A 19900-nucleotide genomic window follows, 5' to 3' on the forward strand; every position below is an offset into this window, starting at 1 on the left:
TAAAGGTGTAATGGGTTGGCCGGCAATTTTTTTTCTAAAGTGCTTCTTCTTCTTCGTCATCATCATGTTCTTCTTTCGGCTGCTCCCTTTAGGGGTCTTCACAATGATCGTCTGACTCCATCTTACCCTCTCTCTATCATCCTGCTCTGTCACACATGCATGCCCTTCTTCACTACATCCAGAAAACATCTCTATGGTCTTCCTCTTTTCCTTCTCCCTGACAGCTCCTTCTTTAAAATCATCTCCATCTCAGCCTTGCCTCTCTACCTTTGTCTCCAAATCACTTAACCTGATGTGTTCATTTCTAATCCTGTCAAATCCTGCTCACCCCCAGTTAAAACAGTTTAGCATCTTCAGCTTTGCCTCCTCTCTTTTTGTCAGTGCCACCATCTCCAAACTATAACACTTTAAACACATCACAGCAGGCTTCTCTTTTCCTCTATCACTTTACTCTTTTGTCGCTTTCTAAGGTGCCTCTTCTCATAATAAACGAGTCTCCTGTTACCTGCAGTGGTCGAAGGGAAGCCGTCTGAAGTTTGCTTGTGGGATTTCTGGAAAGTAAATACACAAAGAGAATGTAAGACAAGTAAAAATCAGTTTAATTTTTAAGGACTAAAAAACACTGACAAACCCCCGATCAAGTACAGCAGCCCTCAGCACTTTTTACCTTCAGAGGCTCTGGTTCATTTACAGTACTTTAGCACTTAACAATTATAACATTACTTATAACGACTAACTATAGATATTGTAATCCGTGCAATTAAATATGACTCAATGATAAAAAATAATAATTTAGAAACATGATTTCAAGCAGCTAAACAAACTAAAGCCCCAAAAACAGCAAACAGCATAAAATTGAATTTCCTTAAAAGCGAAACCCTTCTGAACACGCCTGTGTTAAAGCCTAGTGGGCTAGTCTGAAAGCACGCTGCAAAAACTTGCATAAACTTATATCAAAGACACAAATAAATAAATAACATGAACAGTGTCTCTACAGACGCTGGTTTTAACCAGTTAGTCTGAAAATCAGCTTACCTGCTCGTTTTCCTCCATAAAAGTTCGTGTACTCTGTACATGTGATGTACCTGAAGGGTTAAACAAAACACAGGTGAGACAACAAAGGCAACGATACAACTTTAATTATAACACTTTAAACTGTTAGTAACGCAACACTCAATACGCTAATGTGGGTTAGCTTGCTACTAGCTTCTTAAGTGCTAACGGTGGCCAAACAAGCCCGTTTCAGAGCTGTTTGATGCTCACACTTACATTTTGTCTTTCTGGTGCTGTCGCTTCCCCATTTTGACTGATTTTGCAGGTCTGAAGAAATATCCTCAGTCACAAAATAAAATATTAAGACAATAACACGCAATAACTACTGTGTGCCTTTCCTATCTTCCTGTTTACGTTCTTTGTCGTCGTCGTGATTAACTGTACACTGTATGTAACAGCTGCACTCTACTGCCCCCTATTGACAATGCGGTAAAGACATTTTAAGCATTGAATTGAAACAATTAAATAAGGAGCTATACACAATCATGTAGTTCGGTCAGAAATAGAGTATTGTGACTCTCTGTAGAGATAAATTGTAGGATTTTTATGAAATATGTAAAAACAGTGTTTGTTTGTTTGTTTTGCCATCATTGAAATAAAAAGAAAGAGTGACAACCACAGCCTAATTTTGAGTTCCAAATTCATACTGTAGACATACTGTATCATACTGTATTTTTTAAATCAACAATTTTGTGTTTTATGTCTTTTTATGTCACAGTTGAAAAACTGTTTTCTCATTCATTCTGTGAGCCTGCGGTTCATTTATTTTACTTTTGGGGACTGCAAAGCATCTAGAGAGAGAGCATCTACTGGGGCTCATAAGAGCACTTGAAATGTTACACAAAACAGGTTGATCATATTTTTTATGTGATAAATCACAGTCATACACGATAAAAACACCAATACATTTTTTGTTTGTTTTTTTACCTTATGTCTACATTTTATTTTGCCATGTTTATTATATTTTATTGCTGCTATTGTTCTTGTGTTATTGTAAGGTGACCCTGAGGGTCTTAAAGGTGCCTATAAATAAATTATATATGATTATATATTATGTATTATTATTATTTTTGTTATTATTATCATCATCCATTTGAGTGTATTCAAGCTGCCATAAGCCAAACAGACAGGGTCACAAAAACAAAATATTTTAATCAATATTTTTAATAGGCTGACAAGTTGTTACTAACTTCTGCTGCCTGCGTCCACGCACACTGTAACTGTTTGCCAGTAGATTGATTCAAGGAAGATAGAGTCAAACGCTAAAGGATCTTAACCTGGAGCCAAACAAAAGCTATGTGTGCATTTACACACTTGGCACAGTAACACTATCTACAAAGCACGGATCAGAAACGTTTTCAGCTTTATAAAGTGGACTATAAGGTGACCTCCACGCCAGATTTAAAACTGATTTATCCACAAGATTCTCAGACAATTTCTAACTGAAGAGTTTATGTTTACATAAAAAACACAAACTTTCCTTCAGCTGCCTAATTTGTCCGACAGTCTGTTTCCAGAAAAAACAGCGTGTAAAACCTGCGCTTACCCTGTATACTTTTGGAAAGGTTATTATTCGTTCCTCGTGGGTCTGCTCGAGTTTGATCCACTATTTTGTGCTCTTCTTAGTGGAATCCTTCATATCACTGAACTTACCAAACTGGCTGCGTTTTCGCAAACTACAGGCTCACTTTTGTAAAATGATCAATTTTCTTCATTACAAATCTGTTGACTCGTCCAGAAAAGTCCCGTCCTGTCCGAGCTTTGGACACATATTTGTCTTCGTCTTCTTTTTCCTCTTCCAATCTGTGTAGCTGCAACTCTTATTTCTGACATTATTTCTCAGTGTACAAACATAACAAGACAATACAGGATAAATTCATCTACAAGTTTATTCTTTTCTTGGCAATTAATTCGTAATTATGGCTAATCATTGACCTCTTCTAACAAGAGAAGGGAGCAAACAAAACTGGTTACAGAGGCATGATCCAGGGCCTGGTGGTTAGTAAAATGTTGTAATGTGGAGCATTCAGGTACATTCAGATTGCACACTTGTCCTCTGAAGCGTGAACACATGATAAAGATCGACCAACCCTTTATCCAAGAAACAATAAGGACATTTTTAAACTTCACACAGACACCTTTAACGGTAGAGGATGATCTGGAGTGATGGGGTATAAAAATAGAATACAGCGCAGCAACACAAGCACTGCCTGCAAACCTGAGTTACAACTTGCTTTCACTTCTCTCATCACTCATTTAAAAGAACACAGAATAAATTAAAAACTCCACACTGGACTCAAAAACAAGTTTATGTTCTCATCCATGGCACTTTATCCTTCAGGCAGAAACCAAAATGTGACGATGGTGCATGAAAGGTTTGGGTTACCAGACGTGCGTCTCTCACTGATGAACAAACATCTTTATTAATGACAAAAGGAAAGAAGTACACCACACACTGACAGAAACAAAGGGCCCCAAGAACAAGTCCTTCAGCTGGATCGCAGTTGCTTGTTTGGAAAGTGCAACAATATGTCGATTATCTTCTTAACAGAACAAAAAACGTAATAAAAAGAAAAGCGTTTGCAGCGTCGTTCTCTTTGAGAACAACCGAGGTCCATAATTATGGTAAACTGGCGGCCAGCATCTGCTCAGAACCGCCCTGAAAATAAAAACGAGTGTTTTTTCCTTGATAAAACAGTCTGTGAGTGTTTTGGTGAAAAAGAGGAAAGAGATCACCGCAAATCCATCATGGACACGGTGCCATCAGTGATGGTGACATGTCCGGCGTGCTGAAAAAGGAGAAACACATTTCAGTTACATGTTCAAACAGTTAGCCACTCTGGGGTACGGTATTCCCATCCCTCCTCCCCCCAAGCAGAACCAAACAAGAGCCGGACTGGGAATCACAGCAGACGTTTCATGTGGAGGCAGATATGCGTCTCCTCGTGATTACAGCAAAGTACTTTTGAAATATTTATCTCTTGGTTTACGCTCTCTTAACATTAATTAGCATGCTGTTGGCCAATGATGTGGACGGTGAGCCATTCATAAAGCTGTAATATCACACGTTTGCACACAAATAACTTGTGGAAAAATCCTTTTAAATTCTATTTTGGGACAAAAATAATCCGTTTCTCAAGCTCTTGTTTTTTTTAAACAGATTTGATTCTATACATGCAGTTTTTCATTACTGATGAAATAAATAAAAAAGCAATTCTCAGGAAGCTTTAGGTAGTTCGATCTGATGAGAGTTATCCAGCCCACAGATTAGTACGGAGTTAAAACTGGATGGTTTTCCTGATGCAACCCTCCCATCTATCCGCCTTTGGGACGGCCATTGTGAGGACACTAAGCTCGTGACTCCCTGAGGCTGGATTTGTGTCTCCTCCTTGTTTGGATGCTGGAATTTTTCACATGTTAGAGAAATGTAAACTATTAAAACATTTAAGTTATTTTATTGAAAAAGTAATAATCAAATCTATTTCATCCATCCATCCATTCGCTTCCGCTTATCCTTTTCAGGGTCGCGGGGGGCGCTGGAGCCTATCCCAGCTGGCATAGGGCGAGAGGCGGGGTACACCCTGGACAGGTCGCCAGTCTGTCGCAGGGCCAACACACAGGGACAGACAACCATTCGCGCTCACATTCACACCTAATGGCAATTTGGATTTTCCAATTAACCTATCCCCACAAGCTGCATGCCTTTGGACGGTGGGAGGAAGCCAGAGTACCCGGAGAGAACCCACGCAAACACGGGGAGAACATGCAAACTCCACACAGAAAGACCCCAGCCTGATGTTGGAATTGAACTCAGGACCTTCTTGCTGTGCGGCAACAGTGCTAACCACCGTGCCACCGTGCTGCCCATAATCAAATCTATTTAAGATGTTTTATTTTTCTCTATGAACCTTTAATCTGACTGAGATACTGCAGTAAATATAAGAAAACGCCTCCTATTGAGTAGATTTGAGTACTCTTTGAGTTAACTGACCTTTTAAAAATATCTCATATAAGGAAGAAAGAAAAAGCTACACTGAACCCTTGGTCATCACTTCATCTGCACTTTTTTGGCAATAAGCCCTGCCCGTGCCAAAAATCATATACGACTTTCCACAGAATGCTGAGCACAGTACATCTATCTGTAGGGAAGATAAACTGTACTCTACAGCTGCGGGAAACAAGACCTTTATTCTGGAGAGTTGCATCTACCTGCATACCACCCTGGCACGTAAAAAACCCAGGCATGTCAGAGTTTTAGTCATACGTTATAAACATATTTACTTTTTGCAAGACTACAGTTGGATTCCTTTTGAGGTTATTTCCCATCATGCACATGGTGGAAATTTACAAGCAGAAAAACTGGAGCAGAAACAAGGAAGGAGGTTTTGGCCACACCTGCAGTTTTGTGTGGAGTAGTTTGTTCTAAATAAAGATAAAAGAGCTTTAAAATTAAAAAAAGATCTGGCAGAATGTGGGCACAGCACGGAGAGAGCGCAGACTTTGAAAACTTCAAATAATGTTAAACATGGCTGACTTTATTGGAACGCCAAGACAGGAAAAAGACTCAGTTTCCTGACTACCAAACAGCAGATGATGATGATGCAATCCCACTACAGCTTTAGTAAGACCGTTGAGGTTTTACTGCGACACTGAAATCACTTTAATAGTCATTTGGTGGGAGGCCAATACTTTTCCTTGTTCTAACTGGCTGGTTAGAGGCAAGTAAAATAAGTTTCCAGGGGAAGTGGTGAGGCTCAGTCACTCAGTCACTCAAGATGAGATTATTTTTACATCATTATTAACAATCCTTTGAAAAATAAAAGACCCCAGTTAGTTACTGGAAATTATAATCCTGTTTAAACACTTTGGGATTTTCAAAATAAAATGTAACTCCAGTTAGAGGAGTTATAGAAAATAATCTGGATGCACAGAAGACGTTTTCAATAAAAGCCACCAGTTAATTATAGGATGCTTTAGTGTTAGATTTTTCAAAATAAAAGCGCGTTTTTCTTTTTTGTGCCACTTGCAGTTAAATTTGTTTCTATAATCCTAAATCATCTATATAACTTCAATATCCCCAGAAATTGCATCGTTTTCTTTAGCAATACAAATTCTTTCCATTTGCGACAACACTGCATCTATGACTTCACAGCACAGATATACTTACTGTAAATAGAGGTGGCTCTTTGCTGTGAGGATGAAACCCTTTCTGTTTACATGTGGAAATCTCATCTGTTCCCCGATCTGTCAGTCTGAAGTAGCCAATTCTGAAACACACACACACACACACACACACAAAATCATACACAGTTAGATCACAGAAAAAAAAACATCCCATAGTTTGTAAAGACAGGACACTGAGTTCTCCCACTCACTCGTTGAATTTAGGCGAGCAGACTATCGCGATGGCCTCTGGCAGCATGATCTGGTAGGAGCAGTGCGTGTGGAGGTCTACGCTGGACAGGAAGGCTGTCTGTGTGGGGTGAGTCTGGGAAACACAGAGGACAGACCTCAGTTTACGTCAGTGCTCATCACACAGCAGAACAGGACCAGTGGTAGCCATGAGGACTTATTCTTGTGAGCCAAACTGTAGTTTATGCAGGTCAGAATGTCTAAAAAAAGTTTAACTATACACCTGAACTAATACAAATTCAAAACCGAACAGTGAACAGTTTTACATTAGGCGGCAGATTTTAGTACCTACTCTGACTTTGGTTGATACGAGGTTCCACACAGTTAAGCAGCATTAAAGTACGATTCATTACTGAAGAATGTGATGGGTGGTTTCTAATCCCTCTGCTTAGACAGTTTTTGACAGCCTCCATTAAACAGTCCTCAATTTTAGCTTCTTCCTGTTCTTGTCGCTATTTTCAGAAAGGTTGCTTCCTATCAGCTGACCTGTTTTTGTAGGTTGCAGTTATATCTTTACTCGTGTGACTGAGCCATTGATTTGCTCTGAGTTAGGAAGAATCTCAGTATGAGGTGAGCGCTCTTATTTGTAGTATTCATATAGTATTTTAATTTATTTAATATAATGCTAATATTTGGTTTTGCTGTATTAATACAATATCACCACACAAAATATTACAATACTTCTTCCCCTCGACCCTCGTGAACACATGAGGAAAATCTATTTTAGTGTGAAATCAGACAGAGGATTACCTCACTATGAATCAGTTTACAGGGTGGCTTTGGTGACGTCTTTATCTTCTGGTTATCGTCTTATTCATCATCTATGCCTGATTTTACTCCTATAATTTACACGCGTTTATATTTTTCTCTTCTGACATGCTCTTGTTTTAAAATTTCAGTGAGTAATGTTTTAATCTATCCTTTGAATAAAGTTTATAAGCTGATTGGTGTGGGTGACTCTGCCCAACCTGCCCATCTTTTACTCACATGTATCCAGCCGAGTGTGATGAGATCATACTGGTCCTGCATGAGGAAGAGCTCCTCCTCGTTTTCCGTGTCACAATAGTCCGGTCCGCCGCACTGCTTTGGTACGATGACGTGGGTCACAGTAAACGCATTTCTGGTCTGGACCAAACACAAAAAGCGTCTTGCTTTTACACTCCTTTAAATTATGCATGTCCTGCTGTCTGCCAAAGTGCTACCCAAGGGCACTGCCTGCACAAAATTAACACTGAGCACTTACAGAGCTGCTAGCAAAAACGCTCAGTCATGCTCATAGAAAAGTGGAAAGAGCTTGAAGTTAACTCCACCAGCAAATGATATAATGTAAACAATGGGCAGAGTAGCCAAAGAGCAATGAGATAAGAGTCAAATTATCGTCTACGCCTCTGAAGAGGGACATCAACTGTTGTTTAATTTAAAATCCACATTCATAAAATGTTCACAGCCTCAGAATTATTGACACAACATTGAGCACCTCTGGGCTCAAGGGCTGCATAAAAGCAACCTATCGCTCCAGCATAGCTACACCGTTCCAGCTTCTTACCAGTTTGCCACACAGGATGCCACAAGTTTCTACAGCTCTGCTTGTGTTGGCCTCAGCCAACCGCAGAAAGCTCCGGCACAACTCAGCGGGAACAGCCAACTGCCGAAGGGCATCCACCATTGTATCTGCAGAGACCATACACAAAAGCTGAATGGGAAAGTTAGACTCTCGTGAGATTCTGAAACAAGTCATGGTGCAAACAAACAAACGAAATTAAGTAGGTCGGGGGGGAAAGAAATCAGCTCAGAGGAATAAATACTTTCACCCAGGAGCAGGGCAGCACTTTAAATCCTGTGAAGGCCAGCCCACCGTGACACAAAGAATGAACTCACTGTTATTCCCCGGGCTGACCAGAGACCCCGGCTTGAGTGAGCGGTCAAAGCTGGGCGGGCCGGTGGTGGGTGTGCCGATGGATGTGGGAGGGCGGTTATGTTGGTGGTTGGACAGTTCTCCTGGGATCTGAGGAAAGGTAGGGGAGACTAACGGGGGGCCCTGGATGCCTGGGATGAGGGGTGTGTCAGAGGAAGGCTCAGCCGGAGTGGCGAACTCCAGAAGCACCCGTTGGCGCTCCTTCTCCAACTCTTGGCGGCGGATCATCTCCTCAAAGGCACTGAACTGCTCCTGCTCCCGCTGCCGCCGCTGCATCTCAGCCACACGTTCCCGCTCTACGTCCAGCGCTCGCTGCTTGGACTGCTGCCGCGCCAACACCTCCTCCTCCTCTTTCTGAGCATGTAGCAAACACATCACATACTGGCTTAGTTTCAGCCGTGGTTTCTCTTTTTGGCCCTTTTTTTAAACTGCGACATTAAATGTATCGATCTTTTTGATGATGAAACAAGTTTGCTGTAGAACAGTTAGTGTGGCACACGAACTGCTACTGATTGACTATTCAAGGTCAGCTTAGGTGCAAATTAATGAACTGTGATATGAGCGTACTGTGGGGCTTGTTAATGATTCACCTGCTTATGGACTTTAAATGTAAATTGGTTTTTATTTAATTACTTCTAATCTCTTAAACCTTTCCAGTGTGACTTAACCTCCTCGGACCTGCGTCCACATATGTGGACATCACATTTTGGGATGTCTAGACCAAAATAAAAAAATTTACTCTACAAGGGCCTGATAACCACTAACGAGGACGTTATACTGCAAATGTTCTATTGAAATTTAAAACAAATGTCCTCATATGTCAATCTTATTTTTGTCAGAGATAAAACCTAACCCTAACCCAGCTTCCAGTTTGGATTCAGGAGACAGACACTATCTCTACTTTTAAGATTAGGCTTAAAACTTTCCTTTTTGCTAAAGCATATAGTTAGGGCTGGACCAGGTGACCCTGAATCCTCCCTTAGTTATGCTGCAATAGACGTAGGCTGCCGGGGGATTCCCATGATGCATTGAGTTTTTCCTTTCCAGTCACCTTTCTCACTCACTATGTGTTAACAGACCTCTCTGCATGAATCATATCTGTTATTAATCTCTGTCTCTCTTCCACAGCATGTCTTTTATCCTGTCTTCCTTCTCTCACCCCAACCAATCACAGCAGATGGCCCCGCCCCTCCCTGAGCCTGGTTCTGCTGGAGGTTTCTTCCTGTTAAAAGGGAGTTTTTCCTTCCCACTGTCGCCAAAGTGCTGCTCATAGGGGGTCATTTGATTGTTGGGTTTTTCTCTGTATCTATGAAGCGCCTTGAGGTGACTTTTGTTGTGATTTGGCGCTATATAAATAAAATTGAATTGAATTGAATTAAAATCAGGTAAAAAAAAAAAAAAAAAAAAAAAGGAAATTCTTTGTTTTTACATTCATCAGGTCCCAAACAGCAAAGACAATTTACAAACGCATGCCATGAAAGAGTTCGGGTCTTAGGAGGTTAATGCAGCAATGTGATGCAAGGGTGTAAATTCACAAAAGAGTGTCTCAGCTCACCTTTTTGACAAGATATTGAGCATATTCCTGTTCAAATCTTTTCAGTAGAGCCTTTTTGAGAATCTCAGCCTGAGGAAACGCAACATCCTTCAGTTTCTGTAGATCAATCAGAATGAAGTAAGTGTCAAAGTTTCCATGAAAACAATTAGTAATGCAAAAAAACAAACAAAATAAAACTGGATTACAACCTTTAGTGTGTCCTTTTTCTCAGGAATGTTGGCTGTCTTATAATCCCGATGCTTGGGAAGTTTTTCTATAAAGAGCCTAAGGAGGGGAAAAAAAATATCAAGACCCATAAAGGTCAGAAAACTCTTAAGAGAGGTCTTTACGTAAACTCCTTCAGCTTACTTCAGTCAATATGGACAGAAATGTGAAAAGACACTCACGTAATATATTTATTGTAAAGGACAAAGGCATGCTCGATGTTGCCCTCCTCCGTGTAGATGTTAGCCATGCGGATCATCTCCATGCCTGAGCGGAAGTAGCGGCGTGGGGGCATGTCGTCATTAATCTCCACCGAGCTGCCCTTCTTGGTCAGGGCGCGGACGCGCTCCTCCGGCTGCAGGCTGACATCAGTGTGATCGGCCATCACGATGGCTCAACCTGTAAGACTGGTGAAACAGGCTGACTCAGTGGCGTCTTTAAGCCAACAGTGGATTCATAACGCCGGGTTTAAACATCCGAGAGCCTTTGAACGCACCGTCAATCTGAATTCTGACTTGGAGGTAAAACTAAACATGATTATTTTGGTTAATACTGAGAAAAAGACAATTGAACACAATTATTCAAAGACTGTGCAGAGTCAGACTTTCATTCTCAAACAAGAATTGGAAAGTCTAAGCAGGTAAAAAACAAAACTATAGAGCTAACTAGAGTGGGGAATAAATAAGAGAACATTTAGTTGCCCCTTTAAACTTCTAAAATGCTGCACATTTGTTCACAGTTTTTATGTCAGACACTGCTTCATCTGCTTTCAGAACTCTCTACAACCTTCATGAGTCCTAAGGAAATGTACATTTTATTAGAAGTTAACAGCAAGAAGGAATCTTGGAAAAAAAAAAGTAAGGCATATCCAGCTGGAGTTTTTAATAAATGACTCTATTAGGAATTCACAATGACATCACTGGAAACTATTCGTATATAGAGTATATTTTAAGTTAATTAATTCAGTAAGTATGTAGGAAACACAGACTCTCGTATACGCTAGCACAAAGAGGCTGTGTGTCCTCAGTATCAAGGCCACAACTCAGTCTAAAAATCACTGGCTGCTGAATATATTTAGGGAAAAAAAAAACTGCTGGGAGGGTCGATTTGGTGTGACTCGAGGTTCTCTAGGCTTCATCAGCATGCTGACTAACAGTCAAATGGCTGCTATTGATTCTCCCATGATGGCTTCTTGGCTAGAAGGCACAGAAACACAGTGTGTAAAGAGGCGGCCACTTCTTAACAGTTTAGCTCAAGAGGTGTGGCGCTGATAAAAGGAGCAGAGGGGTGGTACTTGTGGTTCATGCTGTACGGTGCTATCTGCCGTTTTCTTTCTAACATACACAGCTGCACAAACAGTCTTGTCCCCCCCCCCCCCCCCCCAAAAAAAAAAAAAAAAAAAAAAAAAACCAATACAATTGTGTGTGTATATATAGACTACATTATATATGGTCTATATATACAGGAGTACTATATATATCTGGAGTACTTTTCTATGCTGTGGTGTGCTGGGGGAGCAGCACAGCAAAGAAGGACTCATCCAGGCTGGAGAAACTGATCAGGAAGGCTAGCTCTGTGGTCGGCATGAAGCTGGACACTCTGGTGTCAGTGGCAGAGAAAAGGACACTAAAGAAACTGCTGGACATTATGGACGATGCTGGGCATCCTCTGCACACGGCCATAAACAACCAGAGGAGTCTGTTCAGTGACAGGTTGCTTCTCCCAAAGACAAGAACCAACAGACTTAAAAACTCCTTTGTCCCACACGCCATCAAACTGTTTAACTCCTCTCTGGAGGGGAGAGGGAGGGGAAACAGGAGGACAAAGGAGGGGGGAACAACTAAGCTGTAGTGCCTCTTCTCTTCACTGTGCAATACCTTTTGTGCAATACTTTTTGTTAATAATCAGCAGTGCAATAGACTCCATACTTGAAATGTGCAATTCACTTGTTTTTTTATTTTTATTTTTATTTTTATTTTTATTCCTATTTATTCTATTTATCCCCTTTGTATATTTTATCTATATATGTCTTTGTATTTATATATGTGTGTATATATATATATATATATATATATATATATATAATATTCTTAACTCTGTAACTTCTGTCGGTGCTGTGCTTTTTGGAAAAACAAATTTCCCAGAGGAACCTACCCGAGGGATTAATAAAGTTTTAGCTCTCTCTTATAACAAGTTAGTAATATTACGTAACACATATTTAGTCACTGCTTTGTTAAGTTTAAATTATTTATGTTGCCCACATAAAGTAGATGATGAACATAAAACTAAGGAGTTATTCATGGAGAAAAACTAAACTTTATTACCAATTACAACACTGATATCTGCATAAAATATTGAAACTTGTTTTGTAGATCAGAATAGGCCTGCAGGAAGTGACGTGATGGTATTTTTGGTAAACAAAATTTGCTTTATGGATAAGTGTCTATAAGCCTAATTATAAAAACGGCTTAAAGATATTATGTATATCTTTAATAAAAGGTGTTATTTTTAATTTGGCTCCAATACTTTTTTTCTAAGCAAGAAAGCCTAGAGAAACCTTAAACCTTTTAAAATGATTATCCAGTAATCTACCCTTATTGTAGACTCACACAGAATTAAAACAGGCCGAAGAGATGACACAACCACAGCTGGGGTTGGCAGCGTGTGATACTAAATTTTATAGTTGAGATAAACCCTCATGAATTTCAGAAGCATTCAGTCATCAAATGCGGGTAAAAATTAGATTTCTCAACATGACTGTGTATTTTAAGTCGATATAACTATATAATATCAAAAATTAACCTGCAATAAAAACACGAATAAGGTGCTTGACATAAATAAATTCCTTAGAAAATTTATTGACAGAGTATTTGAGAAAGTAAAACGTAAAAACCACAGTGACAGTAACTTTTATGTTTACAGTCACTGTGATCTTTATAGAAACGGGTAAATTACAAATATGTCGTGCCAGACTTCGTTTTTTATCCAAACCATTTGCCAGCTCGGTCATGGTCTATTTAACCTTCAGGGATGCTTTCAACTCCTTTAAAAACTTCACGACACTCCCTGTGTGTCACTATATTTTCCCATCGATCCCTGTATCCCTGTCACTGAACTGATCGAGCTCTTTAAAAACGTCGCGTTAGCCTGTGCTAAGTTAGCCTCTAATAAACGGGTAAAAAGCTCTCCACCTCCGTACAAATGCCATAATCCTTCTTACCTGATCGAGCCGTGAACCTGAACCCGAAGCTCCCACAGAACTACATACAAGTGGATAATAAACACGGTCAAATTACGGCCCTAAGGCTAATTGTTAGTGAGCTGCGCCTACAACCAACAGCATCTGTACACTTCCGCAATCAAAGCAACTTCCGCCCGACTAATCCTCACGCAAGCGCAGAAGTATTCCTGTAATTTAGTTTCTTTCGAATGAATATGGGCTTTGTGTTGTGTTTAAATATATATATACACTGATCTGATTTTTAAAGGTGAAAATTTTCAGACAAAAAATTGATTCATTTTAAGTGTTTGATGGTCATTTTGCAGTCTTTTGCTATTTGTTTGTGTAGCTATTGACTTCATGTGTTTTCAAGCTTTTCCTATATATAAAACATTTTCTAGCATTTCATTGGACAGTTCGCCTCGTACTTTACACACGCATGCGCTGTCCTTCCCCAGGTGGCCTTGTGCTCTGGTACTTTCCCTTGCTTAGTGATATGCATTTAAAACGGCTGGTCCAGAACAGCGGATGCGTTTCAGGCTGAATGGGGTGACGTCAGCCATCAACCCAGGCACCAACCAATGAAACCACGGTATCCTGAGAGAGAGCGACGTGGTTACTCGTGCAGTCTGGCATCAAAACGTCGAAACCTTGATTACTGTGCTCAATAATAAAAATAATGTATATCAATAGTGTAACCAGCAATTAGCTTAGCTCGTTTGAATATGATGGACGATGTCCCAGGACACAGCGTGGCTCGTTGGTCTAGGGGTATGATTCTCGCTTTGGGTGCGAGAGGTCCCGGGTTCAAATCCCGGACGAGCCCTTTATTTGTTAATGTTTACGTACTGTATGAGATCGTGGGCGCTTGGGCAGTAAAAAAGAAAAAGTATACACAACACATCCATTGATGTAGCGCACTTTATGCAAATGAGTTCTCACTGTTTGTCAGGCTTATCTGCGTGTCTTTAATGTACTTTGTGGGTTTATTAATTATATAATCATAAATAGAATTCACCTGAAATGTTCTGAATTACACGGTAGGGATGGAACAACACATTTATTTTGAATTACTTTTTGTGATCACAGTTTACTTCACTATATTAATTGAACATTTAAGGATGAAATTGGGAATTTAAACCAAAAATTAAATGACAAATAAATTTTGAAAATAAATCCATCCACTCCTTCTTTTGTGGAGTTCTTACCATAATAACATATTTGTTTGCTTTGGCATATTTTATATCATGACCTGTATTTATTTTATTATATTAAATTCATTTCTGCTAGTTTTTTTTAAAGGTTTAAGATATTTAACAATATTGTTTAGCAACACATGAACGTTTTAAATTATTGGTCAGTTGCCACTAATGGATAAATAGCTTGTTGACCTACTTCGCATTTTTAAAATATTTTGCTTCCATGGTGCCAGACTTTCATATACGTTGGTAAAGTGTTTTTTTGGGGTTTCTGCAGGTCTATCAAATTTCTTCTTTGCAATTTCTTCTTTCTATGTATAAAATACAACAAGCATTTTTGGGCATGTCTATCTCAAAAACCTACAATTTGTAATTTAGTTTACTCTTAAAAAAGAGAGACAAAGACAACAGAGTTTGACAGGCATGAAATAGTATTTCTGCACAAATAAAGTGACTCCCAAAGCATCTGAAATGAGGGTGTATTTCTTCTCTGAGGAAAAAAAAAGTTGGGGATGAAAGATGTGGCAGGCCTGAAAATCCTATCTATAGCAGGCAGAAAGGGAATCAGGTACAACAGTGAATGTGTAAAGCCCTCTGTAAAACACAGTGGAAGCATGTTGATGGTTTGGCACTTCATGGTGATTGCCAAGATCTTATCAAAGATCTTATCAAAAATGACAGAAATATGGACACAGATAAATACTGTGAGGGAATGTAATTTGGAGGGTGTCCGACTGGCAGAAGGTTTATTTTTCACAGACTGGCAATGCAGAAAAAGCATACTTGGATAGAAAAACACACAGAGGAGCATGGACCGGGCTAGCCAATGTTCAATAATGATGACCTCAACATTAGTGAATAGTCAACTACTTCACTTTTTGTTCAACAATAAACAACCTATAACAATCCTTTTTTGATCCTTTTAATTATAATTCAGGTAGTGTGGGATCATCTTGAGAATATATATAACATGTAGAATGATGACGTAAAATAGAATATCACAAAACATTAGTTAAACTAATGTTGGGTAAAAATAAAAAAAATTAAAATAAATAAAAAATTTAATGAAAAGTAATATAGCTCACGCATAATCAGAGTACGGGGTTTTCGTGCAGTACCACCTTTGAACGCAAGGTGGCAGACACGACCATGTGGAAAAAGCCAGTGCGGTCTGTGACGTCACAGTGAAAACGACCACATCCTCCACGCGTTCCTGCTGCCAGGGGCTAAAAAGCAAACGTCCTGTCTGTGTGTGAACGACTGAGCAGTGCCGGATGGATCGTCCACACCAAAGCTGACATTTTCACTCCCTGTATTTGACGTCGCGGTTCGTGTCGGAGCCACGGGAATTGAATTGTTGACAGGAATTGACGTCAAGCCTGATTTTCTGTCCCTAACAGTGTCACCCGGTAAGCTAACTCTCCAGGCTAATCTAAAACCAGCTAATATACCTGACTCCAGGTTATCAGACCACTAAGATAAAACGTCTGCTCAGTTTTATTGATGAACACAGGGTAGTGTGTCCGTGTTTATTCAGCGTAAGCATTTAAGACCATAGCTAAATAATCAATTGTTTTTTAGTGTAGAAGCTAACATTATAAAGGTAGATAAGTAATCTTCAAGCTTTTTAACTCATTCAATTTTGGGTTTAGTGTTCTCCACGATAATCCACAGATTTGTCTTTGGAGAGAAATAAAGGAGTGCAGACAGGTGAGACTCACCCAGGTGTCTGTAGAAATCTGCCAATAACAAAAGAGTCCCTTTAATGTATGCATGTAATATCTGTTTTCTGGCACACATTAAATCTCATTCTGGTCACTGGAAGTCGGCACTGTGACTCAGTACTACTACTGCTTCTAATTTTTACTCAGCTTATATACAGATGTATTGCATAGGATGAGTTAATTGTTAATTTATCTTTTATTGCTCACACTGACAGTTGCTTAAACCTGTAAAGTCCACTGCCTCATCAGTCGTTTAGGGTGAAATGATTATAGTTTATATTACAGTCTGCAGAAAGTTAAAAGCAACAATAATTAGGAGTATTGTGAGTGAGGTTGGAGACTTTACAAGTATCTCAAAGGCCCTTTATTTTAATTGTTAACTTTACAATTCAGTTTAGTGTTTTATTTAGTTGTATTTCATTTTATTACTTTCAGTGTTATTGTTGTAAAATAACTACAGTGTGTGTGTACATACAGACACTATTGTTTGGAGATATGAGCACAGAGGGGTGTACTACAAACATGGTTTAACACAGCCAGCCTTTCTTTGCATTAGCTGGTGTGACCAAACCTAAAACCACATTTGGGGATAAAAGATATCAAATTCTCTGTTAAGCTGACTTTCTGCTTCAGGCTCTGTGGGCTTTCACATATAAAGGGGCATGTCGCATATGTCATATGATTCTTCTTCCACACCAAATGATCCCCACGAGTGCTGCCAACTGCAGAGACGTTATAAGATGACAATCTATAACGGTAAATATAAAGAATATGCAGAAAATCATGATTTTGCACAGAGTCCAGTAAAATAAACATTTTAATTCAAGTTAATTGTTTGATCGCTGAGTTCGCTCTCACTGCTGCTCCTTAGAAACCTTATCTCTAAGCTTATGGCTGCACATTACAGCTCTGAAAATGTCCTTACTTTGCAAAATAAAATGTTACACATCTACCCAGTATCATTGATACACAGTCTAGATTTTGCAGACTGTGTTTGATTTATTATTATTATTATTATTTTTTTTTTGCTCCAGATATATTTTTAATATTACCTTGGGCAGGTTAGCTATAAGTTTGTATGTATAAGTATATTTGAAAGCAGCATGGCTGACATGTGTTCGTTTGCTGCTAGAGGCTTGTTGGTCTAGGAGTCTGCTTCTTGCTTTGGGTGTGCGAGGTCCTGGGTTCACATCCCAGATGGCATTAAGTCCATATTTTAGTATTATTTTAACAATGTAATGCAAGCAGGTCAAGATATACATTTTTATTTTTATTTTTTTTAAAGCAATGATGTGAAATTTGTTTGGTGCTGAACTTTGTAAAGTAAAAAAGCATGGCAGCTTTTCCTTTGACAGCTCTCTCTGTGCGTGCACCACCTACACAAACATGTTGTGCGTCGAGTGGAGCCAACACTAGACATGTGAAGGGAAATACTATTAATAGAGTTTGGATTGAAGGTGAGAAATGAGCAAAGATCTGATCTGAAAAGATGTGCCTGTTGTCACTGATGCATGATCTGGCTTTTTTCAGTCAGGATTACACTGACATCTGTCCTCCTGCCATCAGTGGTGCATTTTCCATATGAAATTGGGACGAGTGAGATGTTTCACTGCTTTCACAGGCCCGTTGGGTGATGTGCATGCGCTTTACTTTGTGTGCTAAAGGCCCTGGATTCATATTTTGTTTGTTCCACGCCTGTATGATAGCACATAATAATGCGCTATCATACATACTTTATATGAGCATTATCTGCAAGCACCTCAAGCTTTACAGTTCTATACAACAAGCTGCCTTACTTTATGTGTGAGTCTGCCGTTGTCAAAGGCTTTTCTGACTGCTATCATGGCTTGCTGTGCGTCTCGTTGTTCTTCAAGCATTTAACTTGTCCCAGGTCCTGGTTTCCTTTCACTAATGGATTTCCAAAAATTGCGTAAAAAGTGCACGCAACAAGAAAAACACTATAATCCAGAAACACGGTTTGCCGATCTGTTCAGCTGTTCGTGGCACTTCCTACGTTGAAATAAACGCCATCGTGTTATCAGAACAAACGATCACGTGTCAGCCATTATTTGCAAAACCCAAATTTTACATCATTTTTGCAGGAAATGTAGTTTATTTTCCCCCTCGGGGCCTTTTAAATGCCCACTGGTGCTACTGAAAGAACTGGAATTATACAGTTTCTGTATAATTCCAGGAACACTTCGAACTTTGACCTGTTGAAAATTTATTTTGATGCACATGCTGCATTTTGCAAATTGTGCACAATAATATTTATTTTTGTTTTTGCTGCAGTTTTTAAAAATGAGCTTATCTCAGAAATTATGAAGACACTTAAAATAATAATGGATTAATAATAATAATGGATTGGATTTATAAAGCGCTTTTCAAGGCACCCAAAGCGCTTTACAATGCCACTATTCATTCACTCTCACATTCATACACAAAATAAACTTCCTGTGGTTGGAAACTATTTTGCATAATGTTTTTCTTTTTATAGATTTAAGGGATATCTTTCACATTTCTGTAACTAGAAAAATGATTTTTAGTTTCTTTTGTAGTCTTTGCACTTGTACAGTATTCAGTCGTCCTCTCAGCAATTACTTTGACATGTTTCATACAAGATCATTTCCAACAGCTCTGTTTCATGTGCTTGTTTTATCCTGTTGTTGTGCTGATTTCAGTTACATATAGTTAGAGTCAATGACCTGTAGTTTAATTAGATTTTTTTAAAATTTGTACCTCACTCAGTTCATATGTATTTATTTTAATCAGTGCATTTCCCAAATGGATTTAACCTACTTGAAAAAGGTTTATGGTCTAAGACTGGATTTAATCCACGTCATGTTTAACTTACTCATAAAAACTCTAAACTGCAGCCATCAAATTAGTTATCTTTAATGTTCTCTTAAAGTAAAAAGGAAACAGCAACCCACCACTTAAAATGTGTGTAACTTCCTTCAGCGCACGTGCTCTGTGGCTTTCTGTGTCTGTATTCCTGGCCTGGGTAAGAGAGACGGGGTCTGAGTCAGTCCGGGTCACGTTGAAACCCTTTAATTTTATGGTTGGTGGTCATTTGGAGTGTAGTCAGGATGAGTGGAGCACAATAACAATGTGTTCGGTGAACCAAAACCGTGCCCACAGCTATCGCGCTATCATCTAATGACGGCTTTGGTTGATGATAACTGCACGAGAACCGAGCGAAACAGTAATTAGGGGTTGATGAAGGCATGCGCAGCCTCACCTGGTCTTCCCTGTGGTTGTATATAAAGTGGCCTGAGAGGACAGAGTGCAGATGTGAGAGGACGGACGAGATGTGCGGAGCAAACTGCTGGAAATTGCAAAGGATCTGTTCAAAAGCAGTCTCCATTCATAGAAAAGGTATGATGAAATGCATGCTCTGTAGTCAGTCTGCAGAGAAAGCCTGTTGAAACCAGATCAGAGATCTGAGAGCTTGTTTATGTTTTTAGATTTGTCACAAGTCTGATGAGTACAGTTATTGGACTAATAAGGGTGACTGATATTGAATGTCATTTTGCTATTTAGTGACACAACCCTCTTATTTATCCAGGTTTGGGACTGGCAGTCGTTACTTTTGTCATTTAAAGACCTAAATATTGA

General features: G+C 39.3%; 3 protein-coding genes and 1 non-coding gene across 6 annotated transcripts in view; 2 read left to right on the forward strand and 2 right to left on the reverse strand.

The window, feature by feature from the left end:
- Positions 1-1440, reverse strand: part of ppil2 (peptidylprolyl isomerase (cyclophilin)-like 2) — a 34422-nt gene extending 32982 nt beyond the window's left edge. The window contains exons 1-3 of the mRNA XM_085180010.1: positions 1270-1440; positions 1036-1085; positions 506-551 (exon numbers count right to left, since the gene is read on the reverse strand). Of these exons, the coding sequence (XP_085036136.1) occupies positions 506-551; positions 1036-1085; positions 1270-1301 (128 nt within the window). The 5' untranslated portion in view covers positions 1302-1440. The remainder of the gene's footprint in view (positions 1-505; positions 552-1035; positions 1086-1269) is intronic.
- An 841-nt stretch (positions 1441-2281) lies between these two features.
- On the reverse strand, positions 2282-13527 carry LOC146506165 (STAM-binding protein-like A). The gene is made up of 10 exons (XM_085180031.1): positions 13360-13527; positions 10322-10546; positions 10124-10199; positions 9936-10031; positions 8344-8734; positions 8012-8136; positions 7453-7590; positions 6429-6541; positions 6221-6320; positions 2282-3842 (listed from the first exon to the last, which is right to left on the reverse strand). The coding sequence occupies exons 2-10, from the start codon at positions 10522-10524 to the stop codon at positions 3786-3788; spliced, it is 1299 nt and encodes a 432-aa protein (XP_085036157.1). The 5' UTR covers positions 10525-10546; positions 13360-13527; the 3' UTR covers positions 2282-3785.
- Positions 13528-14113: 586 nt separating this feature from the next.
- trnap-ugg (transfer RNA proline (anticodon UGG)) lies at positions 14114-14185 on the forward strand. Its single transcript has one exon. It is a non-coding gene; the product is annotated as a tRNA-Pro (tRNA).
- Positions 14186-15738: 1553 nt separating this feature from the next.
- Positions 15739-19900, forward strand: part of slc39a14 (solute carrier family 39 member 14) — a 30073-nt gene continuing 25911 nt past the window's right edge. Inside the window, exon 1 of one of the 3 annotated variants that reach the window (XM_085180024.1) lies at positions 15739-15967. The gene's annotated coding sequence lies outside the window, so the exon portion shown is untranslated. Of the gene's footprint in view, positions 19661-19900 lie in introns of all 3 variants that reach the window. The other 2 variants (XM_085180023.1, XM_085180022.1) reach the window with 2 other exon arrangements.

Source organism: Neolamprologus multifasciatus, chromosome 12 (genome assembly GCF_963576455.1).
Source record: "Neolamprologus multifasciatus chromosome 12, fNeoMul1.2, whole genome shotgun sequence".
Taxonomy (NCBI): domain Eukaryota; kingdom Metazoa; phylum Chordata; class Actinopteri; order Cichliformes; family Cichlidae; genus Neolamprologus; species Neolamprologus multifasciatus.